The 15229-nt window shown below is 44.2% G+C and overlaps 1 protein-coding gene and 1 long non-coding RNA gene across 2 annotated transcripts in view; both read right to left on the bottom strand.

Moving 5' to 3' along the window:
* LOC144893081 (protein mono-ADP-ribosyltransferase PARP14-like) overlaps nt 1–6544 on the bottom strand; it is a 37333-nt gene extending 30789 nt beyond the window's left edge. Inside the window, exon 1 of the mRNA XM_078782718.1 lies at nt 6442–6544. Coding sequence (XP_078638844.1) covers nt 6442–6544 — 103 coding nt within the window. The remainder of the gene's footprint in view (nt 1–6441) is intronic.
* Nucleotides 6545–7949: 1405 nt separating this feature from the next.
* On the bottom strand, nt 7950–13846 carry LOC137430632 (uncharacterized). The gene is made up of 3 exons (XR_013624154.1): nt 13729–13846; nt 12460–12610; nt 7950–7993 (listed from the first exon to the last, which is right to left on the bottom strand). It is a non-coding gene; the product is annotated as an uncharacterized LOC137430632 (long non-coding RNA).
* Between the last annotated feature and the right edge of the window lie 1383 nt (nt 13847–15229).

The following is a 15229-nucleotide window of genomic DNA, read 5'->3' as shown; positions in this document are numbered from 1 at the left end:
AGCCACACCACCAGCTGGCCTAGCTACGAGCATCGGGCAGGGCAGGCTATAGCCACGCCCAGGGAACGTGTGATTTGTTGAGGTGGAAGGCACAAACATTCGGCCAATCAGGGCAGAAGGCGCCAAACGACCATTTAGAAACAGGTCGCTAGTTGGAGGACAAGCGCGAGTGACGTGAAAAGGTGGGAAAGATCACAAAGATGAGAGGGACGGATTGGTAACGCGCCAGAATTGACGTCAGACCACGGGTTGACAAAACGTCACGCTCGCAGGCATTTTAGTCAGTTTGTGCTGGTCTGTTCGTTCTGAGTTCTTCGTTGGAGGCTCTTCGTCCTGGGTCTGTGCTTGTGCTTCACGCGTTGGTGATCGGCTTCACTGGTTCTTCTTCCCTGCGTTCCTCCCTGGTGGTCGTTGGCGTCTTCCCTGAACCTTCGCTGTGCTTTTGGTTCTTCGTGGTGCTTTTGGTGCTTTGGTGCTTGGAGCAAGGCTGGTGCTGGGAGAGAGGCTCGGTGCTGTGAGTGAACGGGACCTCGTGTGCGACCGACGAGGGGCGAGCAGACTAGGCCGCTGAGCGGGTGGCTCAGGGCCGAGCAGAGCGTGGGCGAGGCGGACGGAGGCTTCTTCGCGCCAGCATCGGAGCCGGACATAGCCGCGTTGGACGATGGACACACCATACAGACAGATATGACGCACCACATCTCACACAAATACACGACGATTCTTTTATTTAATTCATCTCCTTTGTCCTGTTGTCAAGTCTGGTGTGGGGACGTCCCTATTTAGGACATTTATTTACCGGCACGTTATTTTCCTGTCCCACTAATAATTGCAAATAAACCCTTGTATTATTTTCTTTCATTCCAAAATCCTGTGTCCGTTTTGAGTTCATTTCCTCCAGGATCGGAGCTGCCGTCGGATCGCTACAGGTACGCGCTTGCCGTTTCTTCCTCTTCATTCTTCCGCCTGTGCTTTTATAGTCGAATCCGTAATTGATCGTCGCATCAAGTAAAGCCGTTCGGTCATCCACGGCCCTACGGTATTAACCGAGGGCTTCACCTGACAATATTGTAACAACAAATTTTGTAGTTTTTTTTTCTTTCTTTTTTTTCTTCTTTGTTTGTATACAGAATAGAGGCTCGTGAAAGAGCTAATATTTATTTCACAAACAAATCAAACAGACAAACAAAATATATCAAAAGAGGGAGCGGTAGACAAGATGGGGAGAGAGGGGGAAGCACACAAACACAACATTTGAGAGCAGGGACATCTGGAGATGTGTGGGAGGGAGAGGGCTTGGGGGGAGGACGCGTGGGAAGGGGGCGGGGGGGGGGGGGGGTGGGAGAAGTATAAAACACAAGGACACGAAGGACTTCCATGACAGAAGTTGGTATTTCAAAAAAGTGGATTTGGGGTGAAATTAGCGGGGGTAGAAAATATCAAGGTTTTGGATGGGGGAAGAAAAGAGATGGTGGTGAACAGCTGTTTTAAAGACCTGGAGGGAGGAGTGGGTTGCGGAGGATGCCCAGTCGGCGACTGGCTTTGGAGGCCAGCTTGGAAATGTGGTTTTGCCAGGAAAGATCATGGCAGATAATGAGACCCAAAAGCTTGAGTAACAGAACTTCTTGGAGAGGATTGTTGAGAAGGGAGATGGGAGGGTTGTCCAGGCGGTCTTTTCGGAGAGACATCGTGAGAGTGTGAGATTTGTCAGGATTGAAAGACATGTTCCACTTGTTTGCCCAATCTGTGATTTTGTCCAGGTCTGCAGAGAGTGAGGAGGCTGCAGACTGCCGATCTGAGGGATGAGGAATGGAGCGACAGAGAGTAGAGTCATCAGCAAAGAGATAGAGAGGATTTTCAAGAGAGTCAGAGAGATCATTGATGAAGACCAGAAAAAGCACAGGGCCCAGAACACTGCCTTGGGGAACTCCAGCCTGAACAGGAAGACGAGATGAGAGAAACCCATTCAGGGCCACACGTTGACTACGACTAGAGAGGAAGTCCGCCAACCATGCGTGGAGATTTCCATTGATACCAAAGGAGCAGAGTTTGGTGAGCAGAGCGGGGTGCCAGACCGTATCGAAGGCACGTGATATGTCAAGGGAACAGCTCTAATTTCCTGCTTGGCATTGAGGACCTCCATCCATTGTTGAGAAAGCAGAAGCAGCATGTCCAGAGTAGAGTGACCAGGTCTGAAACCAAATTGATGATCAGAGATCAAGCCATTGGAGAAGAGGAAAGATTTCATATCCGAAGCAATGATGGATTCTATGACTTTGCTGATAATTGGGAGAAGGCTGATTGGTCTGTAGTTGCTAGGATCTGTTTTTGCACCTTTTTGTGCAAAGTGGTGATGTTGGCTGATTTCCAAGCAGATGACAGATGACCTTGAGCAAAAGAGAGGGTGAAGAGAACAGAGAGAGGGAGTGAAAGAGCGGAAGAACAGCATTTTAGGAACCGTGGGCTGATGCCGTCAGATCCAGTTGCAGATCAGAGTCGAGGGTTGGCAGAAACTTTTCCACCTTGTCAGGAGGAAAGGACACAGAGTCGAGGAGCAGCTGGGTACGACTGGGTATGGTGGGTACAGAGAGGGATGGGTTTGGGACACAAGATTTAGAGGCAAACACAGAGTTGAGGCATTCAGCTTTTTCACGTGCGGAGTCAGCCATGTAGCCGTTTGAGGTGGGGGAGGGGATGGAGGGGGGAACAAACACCAGATTTGACCAGACGCCACCAGGATTTGGAAGAGGGAGACAGATAAGAGAGTTCTGTCTTGAGGAAGGAGAGATATTGTTTCCTGGCTCTCCTGAGAGTGGACACACACTTGTTTCGGGCTTTGGTAAAGGAAATGAGATTTCCTTCCATTGGATTTGCTTTCCCGGAGACGAAGGCAAGTTGTTTCTGGGCAACAGCCTCACCACAAGATTCCGTGTACCATGGACGGGAGGAAGGGTATGACAACTGAAGACGAGATGGGATAAATCTGTGCATGAGAGAGAGCAATTTACTTTGGAAGAATTCCCAGGATGAGTTGATGTCAGAGGCGGTAGAGGTGGGAGACGAGTCCAGATGATTGATGGCTGCTTGAAGACTGTGCCAGTTGGCCTGAGTGAAATGCCAGACTCGTCGACGCTGAGGAGGCTCTCTGCGAATGGTCAGAGAGATGTCCACTTTAACAAGCACATGATTAGATGAGCCGATTGGAGCAGAAGAAGAGCAGCAGACATTTTCAGGGAAGTTAGTCATAACCAAGTCCAGAAGAGAAGATGCTCCATTGACTGAGATCCGGGTCGGGAAAAATTGACAGATTGTGTCAGTCCCAGTGAGTCGCAGATGTCCATTGCTGAGGAGTCATGGCTGGTGAGAGAGGTACCCACACCCAGCCAACTGGCATGGTGACAATTGAAATGACCACATATGAGGAAGAGAGAGTTGGGATGGGTAGATAGAAGTTGGTCCATATTATCAGACAGCGAGATGTAGATGGAGTCATCACAGTTTGGTGGACGGTACAACACACATATGAACAAAAGGTGGGAGCGAAGGGGAAGCCGTAGCCAAAGGTATTCCTGGGGGTGAGGTGGAGAGAGGGCAGTGCAGGGCGAGTGAGGAAGAGAGTTTTTTTTAATAAAGATAGCAACCCCACCTCCAGGACGAAGCTCAGGTCTATCATACCGGAGGAGGGAGTAACCTGGGAAAGATACCAAGGAATCAGAGACATCATGAAGGAGGAAAGTTTCTGTTAAGCAGATCACGTCTGGTTTGTCAGAAGCAACCTGTATGGAGAGATCAGTTAAGTTTGAGCGAAGGCCCCGGATGTTTGAGGTCCATACCGTTAATGAAGAGGAAGGGGGAGCATCGGATACAGAACAGGGGGGCGGGGCGGGGGTCGGGTAAGATGTGGAAGAGGAGGAAGAGGTAGGGAGAGCTGTTGAAGGTGTGTCAGAGATTACAGAATAGCTTGGAGAAAGGGAAGAATGGGGCGGACAAAAGGTTTGATGGTGATTGGGTGAGGCACAGTGAGGTGTTATTTGAGGATGGGGAAGAGTGAGGCAGAAGGTTGAGGGAGAAGAAGGTGAAAGTTGGAAGGGGGAAGAAGCGGGGAGGACGCTTTGAGGAGGAGGGGTGAGAGGGGAGTCTAGGAGGGGAGGAGTGAGGGAGAGTCTCGGAGGGGAGGAGTGTGGGGGGAGTTTAGGAGGGAAGGGGCAGGGGGGGAGATTTGAAAGGGATGGGTGATGGGGAAGATTTGGGGGGGAGGGGCAAAGGGGAAGATTTGAAAGAGATGGGTGATGGGGAAGATTTGGAGGGAAGGGGTGAGATTGGATTTTGAAAAGTGTACGATTAATGGGAAACGAACATTTATTGCAAAATGAGTGTCTTGAGACATTCGAGTCAAAAATACGTTTAAGGACGCTGAAGGATGGGTGGAGTTCTGGAGAGTTTAGGGAATGAATGAAAGATGCACTGTAAGAGATGGAATTTTTTTTTGGAATGAATAGATTTGGTGAGCAAGTCGAAAGCATCCTTTTATAAAAGAAGAAGAAAAAGGTGTTATAGAATATGACAAAATAAAGTTCTTCAGGGGACAGATGAAACATTTTTTAACAACGTGATCACATGATCACGAACAACGTGGTCGAAGAACGAACGAACAAATAAGAACGAACAAACGGATAAGAACAGAGAAGGAAAATATTTTTTTGGGTTTTTTTTTTGAGATTTTAAAACAAGGAAGTATGGGGTGAAAAGACCGTGAAAAACAGAGACCGAAAGTAATTTGCAGCACGATCGAAGAACCGCTGAGACCAAAAAAAAGCCTCAAGCCAAGGGCTGACACGGTAGCCTACTAGTACTACAAAAGGCCTCAGAATACACGATACGAAAAAAACGACGATTCTGTACACAGGTATGAAAAACCAACACCGAGAAACCTATTAAAGTCACCCCAATAGGTACATACACCGAAAGAAAGATACAGATTCGACAAAAACACAATTGTGAAAAATTACTTAACTTCGAAAGCGTGCGCGCGGGGACAGCTTTGAAGAGACGTGACGACCAATCTTGCGCATCAATGGGCAATGACCCATCAATGGGCAAATCTTTCCTGGGAAAACCACATTTCCAAGCTGGCCTCCAAAGCCAGTCGCCGACTGGGCATCCTCCGCAACCCACTCCTCCCTCCAGGTCTTTAAAACAGCTGTTCACCACCATCTCTTATCTTCCCCCATCCAAAACATTGATCTTTTCTTCCCCCGTTAATTCACCCCAGATCCACTTTTTTGAAATACCAACTTCTTTCCTGGAAGTCCTAGCAGTGTCCATGTGTCCAACTATTAGTGTCCAACTAAACTATTAAACTATTAGTATTAACTAGCAGTGTCCAACTATTATGAAAAAAAAGTGCCAGAGTGGTTATGCGGTTAGCTTGAAACCAGCAGATGAAGGTTCAATTCCTTTCTTTTTAAATAATTTTAAGATATGATGGGTTTTCAAATGTATGGAAAGTGGGAGGTGTTCCGTATATTCATTCAGGGTTGTATAAAGGTAAGCTCAAGGTGTTTGGTTCTCGTTTTGAAGAGAAAGCCTCTCGGATAATAAATATTAAAATAATTGTTGCTGCAAATGAAATTATAGACCCAATAGAAGATAAAACATTTCATGTTGAGTAAGCATCTGGGTAGTCAGAGTATCGACGAGGTATTCCTGCTAACCCTAAGAAATGTTGTGGGAAGAAAGTGAGATTTACCCCCGTAAATATAACTCAGAAGTGAATTTTATCCCAGGTTTTGTTAATTGAGTATCCGGAGAAGAGAGGAAATCAGTGTATGTTCTTTGCTGTTGTACTTGTGTGCTTCCCTCTCTCTCTCCCCATCTTGTCTCCCGCTCCCTTTATCTTATGTTTTGTGTGTCCGTTTTTTGTGTGATTAATGTTAGCTCTTACATGAGCCTCGATCTTGTCTACAAAAAGAAACTAGAGGTTCCAGGGAACCTGAACTCGACTGGGTCAAGTCATGTCATAGGTCATGACGAGGTCATTTTTCGGACATCGTCAAAACCCGTAATATATGTGTTGAGGTTTGTTATATACTGTCTACACACCAAGTTTCAGCCTTGTAGCTACATTAGGAAGTACCAGATTGACAAAAATTGATTTTTCAATATGGCCGCCCTGCCACGCCCATTTTTGGCCGTGCAACGCCCAAATGCAATCCCAAACTAGTTTATGCCTTAAAGATGCTGCATAACAAGTTTCATCAAATTTCATCAATATTTGTGACTTTTAGAGGATAGACGTCGAATTGTTTACAGACGACAGACAGACAGACGGACGACGGACACTGGGTGTCGACAAAAACTCAGCTGGACATAGTCCAGTTGAGTTAAAAAGAAAAAAAGCTTGAGAGAATGAATGAGGGTGAAGTGATGGGAAGAATTGCTCACCCTTTTTTGTAGAGGGCTCGTCTCGCTCTTCAGACAAAGCAAAATGTTCCGCAGTGAAGTCACTCTCTTCTAAATCGAGTGAGTGAATTGACGCTGACTTCATGATATTGGCACTGTTGTCTTCCTTCTACAAAGTAAACATTTCCTCAATGATTATGTCAGTTTTCAAATGGGATAAAATGAATTTCATTCAAAACAGTAAATTTTATTTTTTAACAAACGTCCAATGAGTTTTCACCACGTTCTGATCTGATCTGTCACATGACAATGAAAATATTTGCGGTGCCAAGTTAGTGTTTTCTTTGGACTCTATGGACCAGTTATGGCAAATTTTGGCATTGCGACCAAAGTGCTGGTGACAATCACCCCGAATTATCAAAAATGCCCATGGAATATTTAAATGCTGGTATAGCCAAAGAAACTGTTAAAACTGAACTAGCTGGTTATTTTCCCAGTGCGATATGTGATTATAAAAAAGCTTTCTTGGCGCTGCCATGCTTATGGGCGGACAATCAGGACAACTGCAGCTGAACACATTTTCAAGATGAATGTAAACAATTTTTGCTTTAAAAAATGAGCGACAGTAATATATTTGGATGAATGATTACCGATTGATGGAATGTCTTTTCTTACAACCAAAATCATGCATTTTGTGGCTTCGCCAGGAAGAAAATATGGAGGGAAGGAAAAACAAATATTTATGAAAGTTTTGTAAACGAAAACATGAAACCTGTTTAAATTTATGTACATTTAAATTCACACAGTATGGTGATGATTGCCTTCCAAGTGTAAAGGATATCCGTGTTGAAAAGCTCCCTGGTGATTGGAGGATTTTGAGGAACAATGGGACAAATAATGATATCCATGTTGAAAAGCTCCTTGGGGATTGGCGGATTTTAAAGAACAAGGTGGCAAAGAATGATGGATGGAGTCAACAAAATGTTGATCAAGGGATGCTCACCATCACGGTAAGCAATCAGAAGCTGATGCTTCGGGCATTAACCCTTCGTTGGAGCAATACAATCCTCATGTGATTTTTCCAACAACCCTTTTGGGTCCTTTTGCTCCGACGAAGAGTTATCATACAAAATATCAGCTTCTCTTTGCTTCCAATGGCGGTTAGGATACCTCCATCAACGTTGTGTTGACAACATCCATTTTCCTACCTGTTCACTGACACACCACGAGCCAACACTAGCCTCCGCAAGCAAGACTAGTTCTTCATTATTTGAACAATGATACCCTTTACTGCTTACGTACATGTCCTGGGGAATGTTAACCTGAAGGCAAATGAAAGCCTCTACTCCAGTGATGCAAAATAGACAGCCACATACTAGATCCTAGCACAGCATTCCTGTTGCTTGTGGGAAAAAAACCAACAAAATCATCAAGTAAGTGTGAGGTCGAACAAGTATGTGTGGCTTAGCCAATGAGAGCAGCCACACGAAGCTGTAGTAACTATTAATTACAAGTTAAAACAGTCCAGTGTGCAGATGTGTATGACAAACCTCTTTTTTATCTGCGGCCTTTGGGACAGGTTGCAGCACAGACTCTGAAAAAGAACAAGGCAAATGAAAAACCGCAGAAGAACATGAATCGGCAAAAGTCTGATTAGTTATTGTTTTAAAATGCTGCCATGCACAAACATGCACAAGTCAGCAATGGCGACAGATAAATTATAAATACTAGAGCATGGTAGATTTTTTTAAACAGTGAAGGTGTAGTGGTGTGCAATTACTCGGTTAATTAAAGCTGTCTCACTATTGGCCAATTATTTGTCAAACCAACCTGGAATTAACATGCTGACATACAGTAATTGCAAAAAACTCGGCGTTTATTTTTGTCTACAAAGTGAAGGCTCATGGAAGAGCTCGAACGCAGATCCAATCAGGAAGCAACAGAACAAAAAACAAAAGGAACAGCAGAAAGAACCACCTTTAGAGGCCATTTCCCCCCACAGAGCAGCGGTTGGCCTTTTTCGGGTATCGTGGTCCCCTTTTTGAAGCAATGTTTTATGGCCGGATGCCCTTCCTGCCGCCAACCCTGTTAGTCACCTCTTGCGTCACACACAGGGAATTACCAGTGAACTGGTACTCAATTTGTCGACCTCGGAAGGATGACAGGCTGAGTCAACCCCCCTGGTGTTAATTTAGCGATTGACCGGGATTCGAACCCAGGATCCTCGGATCCCATGCCAGCACCGTAACCGCTAAGCCAACACCAGGCCTAAAAGAAACAGCAGAAAGAGAGGGGGAAATGCCAACAGCAGGGCCAAGGGACAAAATATACGGAGATGGCCAAACAAGGGTTGCGGGTGAGGAAGGGTTTTAAGTCTCCAACAAGATAATGAATACATGCATGACATCTTTTTTTTCGATGGAATCTTCAGAACATCAGACTGTTTCAGCCATAATGGTCATGGCTGTCGCATCAAATACATTGTATCGAACGTCTCCAGAACGATTTCCATTGGTTAAACTAGCATGACTTTTCATGGATTAACGAGGTGAGTTATCCAATCAATGCCATAATGATGAACGAGAAACGTTATTTCATTGGAACAACATCAATGGGCCTCGATCAGCAATTTTTGATTTGCCACAATAACTTTCTTTCAAAATGCCAAAAAATGTTATGATCTGTGGAATGGGATCGATCGGACTTTAAAGTCTGGAATCTTAAACTAAATGTAAGTGATTTTTGAGATTAGTAAGATTTTTATGATTTTTATTTACATAGGATTTTTATGTTCTGCCGAGGTGTAGTCTAATGGATACCCCCATAGTCTAATGCGGGCTACAACACTGTCTGAGGGCACTCCAGCTTTGACAGGGAGAGGAGATTAAAGGATTCCATTGAGTGCCCCACATTGGCTACGAGAGTGGAGGAAGTCAGAAAGCCATGTGCTGAGTTGGCCTTGGATGCCATAGGCAGATAGTTTGGAGAGCAAGGCACGATGCCAGACTGTATTGAAAGCTCGAGAAATGTCCAGAGAGAAGGTTCTGATCTCATGTAGAGGGCCTCCACCCATTGGTGGGAGAGTAGAGGCAATGTGTCCAAGTTAGAGTGACCTGGTCGGAATCTGAATTGATGGTATGAGATGAGATTGTTGTGGAAAAGGAAGAAAGTCAACTATGATGATGGAGTCCATGACCTTGTTGATGATTGGAAACAAGCTGATTGGTCTGTAGGTAAGATGATCGTTTTTTGCACCGAATTTATGTCATGCAGTGATGTTGGATAATTTCCAAGTAGATGGAGGATGACCTAGGCAATTGATAGGGTGAAAAGGGTGTGCAAGAGCAACAGAGCAGGTTTTTAGGACGCGTGAGCTGATGCTGTTCAGTCACGTTGCACAATCAGGGTCGAGGGATGACAGAAACGTCTCCACCTTTTTAGGTGCAAAAGACTCAGAGTTCTGGACCGGTTGGATGCAACTGGGTAGGGTGAGTACATACACCAGAGAGACTTAACAAGGGACCACCAGATTTTAGAGGAGGGAGACAGGTTTGTAAGTTTAGTTTTGAGGTTGGACAGATGTCGTTTTCTGGCTCTCCCAAGAGTGGATACCCACTTGTGGGCTTTGTGGAATGAGCTGAGGTTGCCTTCGGTTGGATTTGTCTTCCAGGAAGAGAGGGCATGTTGTTCAAGGCAACTGCCTCACAGCAGGATTCAGTGTACATTGTTGGGAGGAAGGGTATGATAACTAAAGACAAGATGGGATGAATCTGTGCATAAGGGAGAGCATGTTTCTGTGTAAGAATTCCCAGGATGAGTTAATATCAGGGACGGTAGATATAGGAGAACAGGCCTGAAGTGCAATGGCTGCTTGCAGTCACTGTCGATTTGCCTGAGTGAACTTCCAGACTCGCCGGCACTGAGACTGTTCTCTGAGAATGGCCAGATAGATGTTGACCTTCACAAGCACATGCTCAGATGAACCAATGGGAGCAGAGGAGGAGCAGGAGACATTGATGGGAAAGTTCGTCATAACCAAATCCAGAAGGAAAGATTTGCCATTGACAGAAATGCGGGTTGGAAAGTTTACAGATTAATTCAGTCCCACAGAGTCCTTTGGCCTTTGCTGAAATTCCACATCTTATGAGAGAGGTACCAGCACCCAGTAAATTGGCATGTTGGCAATTGAAATCACCTCGTGTGAGGATGAGAGAGTTGTGATCAGTGGTTAAAGGTGGTCCGTGTCACGTGAGAGATAGCTTTGTTGTTGGAGTCGTCACCGTTTGGAGGATGGTACAAGTTACAACACACAGGAAACAAGATGTGGGAGCAGAGGGGAAGTCACAATTTTTTTTGCGACTTCCTTGGTAGTCACAATCAATTGGGAGTTTTAAAGTGAAAAACCTTTCCGAATACTGTGAAGCACAAAGCACATTTAATGCATTTTAAAGCACATTTAACAATTGGTATATTTGCTGAGTGCAATTGGTGCAAGGCCCAAAACTTGTATCAAGGGAGGCGCAAAGCACCACTCCCTTATAAATGGGACAGTTTCTCCAGATGCAGCTTCAACATGGGGACTGAAAACTCGTTTCTCGGCTTCTACTGGACGAAATCGGCTGCAAATCTCGGAAGTAAATGCTTTGTACATCGAGGTAATATGCTCCAAATTTCACCAACGTCCGTTTCCGCATTCTTGAGTTTTATTAAGAAAACCGTCGAATTCACGTTGGTGTTTGTCCGTCCATCCATCCGTTTGCCCGCCCAAAAGGTGTTGGCGCTCATATCTCAAAGGCGATACTAGGCAGGTTCACTATGTTAACAAATATAATTTCGTTCAAAATTTTTGGAGATTAGCAAAACTATACATTTTTGGAATATTCAGAGCATGAGGAAAACAAAAATTAATGTTGGCATTTGCACAGACACCTGCATGGCCGCCATTTTGGATTTTGAAAATGGCCGCCATAAAATACATATTTTGCGCGATCTCGGCTTCTAGTCAACCTAGAAACTTAATTAAATATGCTAATCCTATGTTGTCTGGGTCAACGAATCCAATAAAGGCCTCAAAATAGTGCTCAGGATTATAGAAAAGCAACAAACAAGAGTAATTGAAAACCATTGTCTTTATATTTGTGATATAACGGTATTACATAATACATGATATTGCAAGTCCTTTGAAGTTATAGGTATGGGTTTATAAAGCAAGAAAGCAGCCTTGTTAGTATCAGGTTGAACTATAAGTTCTATACACAGGATCTACTAGGTCTATACCATACAGGCATATGCTTTTACAGATCTTCATCACTGTCCTGAGTGTCATTTTCACAAAGGTGTCTATGCAAATGCCAACATTAATTTTTGGATTCCTCATGCTCTGAGTATTCCAAAAATGTATAGTTTTGCTAATCTCCAAAAAATTTGAAAGAAAAAAACATAGTGAACCTGACGATACATTGAAACGAGCTGAAACTTGGAATATACATCAGCCAATAGGTCTATCGAATGGCTTTTGAAACAAATTCAAAATCTGCGCTCATTAAGGGAGTCTACAGGGGGTGCCCTACATATATATGTTAAAACCCACCAGTAAGTAAAGTTTTTTGAACTGTAAGAATCAAATTGGCGCCCCTTTATATGAACTTTTCTAGAGCATTACTTGGTTCCTCCTAAGAACACAAGGGTAGACCAGCATGCACACAAGACTTTTTGAATGTCCCTTCTTTTCTATTATTTGGCATTTTCTACAAGCTATGGAATGGAATGTCCCTTCTTTTCTAGAGTTTGCCGCACAGCACACACCATATAAAGGGACCTTTTCTATGCCCCTGACATTTTCCCCAAGAATGCAAATAGCATTCAAAGGAAGATCTCCCATAAAGTTGTCATGCATAAAATGGCATGTTCAAACCATAAACACATTCTTCATACTATTGATTTTCTTGCCTTCACCAATACAGGCACCAAAATGGTAAAGCAATAAGTTAGAAACTACACAGAATCCTATAAGCAATATGAACGAGAGTTCTTGAACACCCACTCGTAAATGAGATTCACCTTTCCAGTGCAGGGTAGTTAGGGGAATTTTGCATATCTTATGGCAATGGTAGGTCTCCTTAGTTACCACGAGCAGATTGATCGTCTCCAAAGTGGAGATCATCTGTGCCACGTCTTCAGGGCGCTTTCCCTCAACATTTATTCCATTGATCTGAAAGGAAGCAGGAAAATAAAAGTGCGAAAGAAGTTCAAAGACTAATTTGTAAGTAAAATGCAAAATAAGGAGCGAGCTGTCAGGCATGTAATTTTTTGTATCGTAGAGACATTTGTGTCCATGTTCTCACATCCTGCTTTGCTACTTGTCCTCACAGCACTCTTTTTACCTCTGCCACTGAAAGTGGATGGAGGTTATGTTTTCACCCCTGTCTGTCTGTTTGTCTGTCTGTCTGTTTGTCTGTCTGTCTGTTTGTCTGTCTGTTTGTCTGTCTGTTTGTCTGTCTGTTTGTCTGTCTGTCTGTTTCTCTGTCTGTCTGTTTGTCTGTCTGTTTGTCTGTGTGTCTGTGAACAGGATATCTCAAAAAGTTGTGGACAGACTCAGCCGAAATTTGGTGTGTGACAAGAACGAATCATTTCGATTTTGGTGAAGGTCTGGATTTGGATACAAGAATTGTTTTAACTTTGAAGTGATTCTTCACCTTTAAGTGAGAGGGCCAAAAACATTATACACTGTACAGCATGATATTTCAAAAAGTTGTGGATGAGTTATGACAGAACCAGGTGGATGAGTTCGTTCGACAACAAGAACAAGCCCATTAAATTTTGGTTCAGGTCCGGATCGAGATCTGGCTTTGGTTTCAACAGCGTGAAGCCGAGCTCGGTGTGAGGCAGGAGCACCAGCCCAGAGGGGAGCACAGTCACAGTAGATAATGTAAAGTTGTGCTTTGCAATTATTGCAGGTCGACATATCACATGAAACAACCAGGAAAGAGTGGGGCAAAGGTGACTCAAAATCTCCTGATTTATGGCTCAAAACCAGGTATCCCATCATTGCATTATTAGACAAAGATCAGTTCACAATAAAACTTCAGGCAAATGACATGCCATGTTTTCTTGGTGGGCATTAAAGATCCTATGGTGACCTTCATGAAGAACACTGAAAGGATCAAGTTGTCATCCTAATGAACAAACTATGTGGAGCCACCATCACAGTGCCAGTCAATCCTGGATAGGGTAATCAAAAAAAGATCACTCGGCTCCATGACCACATTTTCAGTGCACGATAGAATGTCACAATATAACAAGTAAATCATGCTGTAGCGAGCGTCTCACCTTCATTATGTAAGCTCCATTCCACAAGCCAGCCTTTTCAGCTCGCCCCTTCACCTTCTTTACATAATGTTCCAGTTTGTCTTTGCTTGTGGACAAGGTGAAGCCGAAGCCTTTATGTCCTTTATCCAAGCAGCAAATATATTGATGGTGGTTTGGGGAACAAGATTGAATTGCCTGATCGATGGAAAAAAAGGAAAAGCATTCATGACATCAAACATAATCTGCTCAATCTATTTTAAATGCAGAGGTCGATGTTCATACATGTATTTGATGACAAAAAGGGCAGGAAGCCAAGAAGGTGGAACCCAACAAACCAACAAGGTCAGCTCGCCAACAAGCAAACCAAGAATGTGGAAGCCAACAAACCAACAAGGTCAGCTCGCCAACAAGCAAACCAGGAATGTGGAAGCCAACAAACCAACAAGGTCAGCAAACCCACAAGCAAACCAAGAATGTGGAAGCCAACAAACCAACAAGGTCAGCAAGCCAACAAGCAAACCAAGAATGTGGAAGCCAACAGACCAACAAGGTCAGCAAGCCAACAAGCAAACCAAGAATGTGGAAGCCAACAAACCAACAAGGTCAGCAAACCCACAAGCAAACCAAGAATGTGGAAGCCAACAAACCAACAAGGTCAGCTCGCCAACAAGCAAACCAAGAATGTGGAAGTCAACAAACCAACAAGGTCAGCAAACCCACAAGCAAACCAAGAATGTGGAAGCCAACAAACCAACAAGTTCAGCAAACCAACAAGCAAACCAAGAATGTGGAAGCCAACAAACCAACAAGGTCAGCAAACCAAGAATGTGGAAGCCAACAAACCAACAAGTTCAGCAAACTAACAAGCAAACCAAGAATGTGGAAGCCAACAAACCACCGCGGTCAGCTCGCCAACAAGCAAACCAAGAATGTGGAAGCCAACAAACCAACAAGGTCAGCAAGCCAACAAGCAAACCAACAATGTGGAAGCCAACAAACCAACAAGGTCAGCAAACCCACAAGCAAACCAATAATGTGGAAGCCAACAAACCAACAAGGTCAGCAAACCCACAAGCAAACCAAGAATGTGGAAGCCAACAAACCAACAAGGTCAGCTCGCCAACAAGCAAACCAAGAATGTGGAAGCCAACAAACCAACAAGGTCAGCAAGCCAACAAGCAAACCAAGAAGGTGGAAGCCAACAAACCAACAAGGTCAGCAAACCAACAAGCAAACCAGGAATGTGGAAGCCAACAGACCAACAAGGTCAGCAAGCCAACAAGCAAACCAAGAATGTGGAAGCCAACAAACCAACAAGGTCAGCAAACCCACAAGCAAACCAAGAATGTGGAAGCCAACAAACCAACAAGGTCATCTCGCCAACAAGCAAACCAAGAATGTGGAAGCCAACAAACCAACAAGGTCAGCAAGCCAACAAGCAAACCAAGAATGTGGAAGCCAACAGACCAACAAGGTCAGCAAGCCAACAAGCAAACCAAGAATGTGGAAGCCAACAAACCAA

Source organism: Myxine glutinosa, chromosome 7 (genome assembly GCF_964187855.1).
Source record: "Myxine glutinosa chromosome 7, kmMyxGlut1.1, whole genome shotgun sequence".
Classification (NCBI taxonomy): domain Eukaryota; kingdom Metazoa; phylum Chordata; class Myxini; order Myxiniformes; family Myxinidae; genus Myxine; species Myxine glutinosa.
Note: the sequence above shows the minus strand (reverse complement) of the source record. Positions and strands in the feature narration are given on the sequence as shown.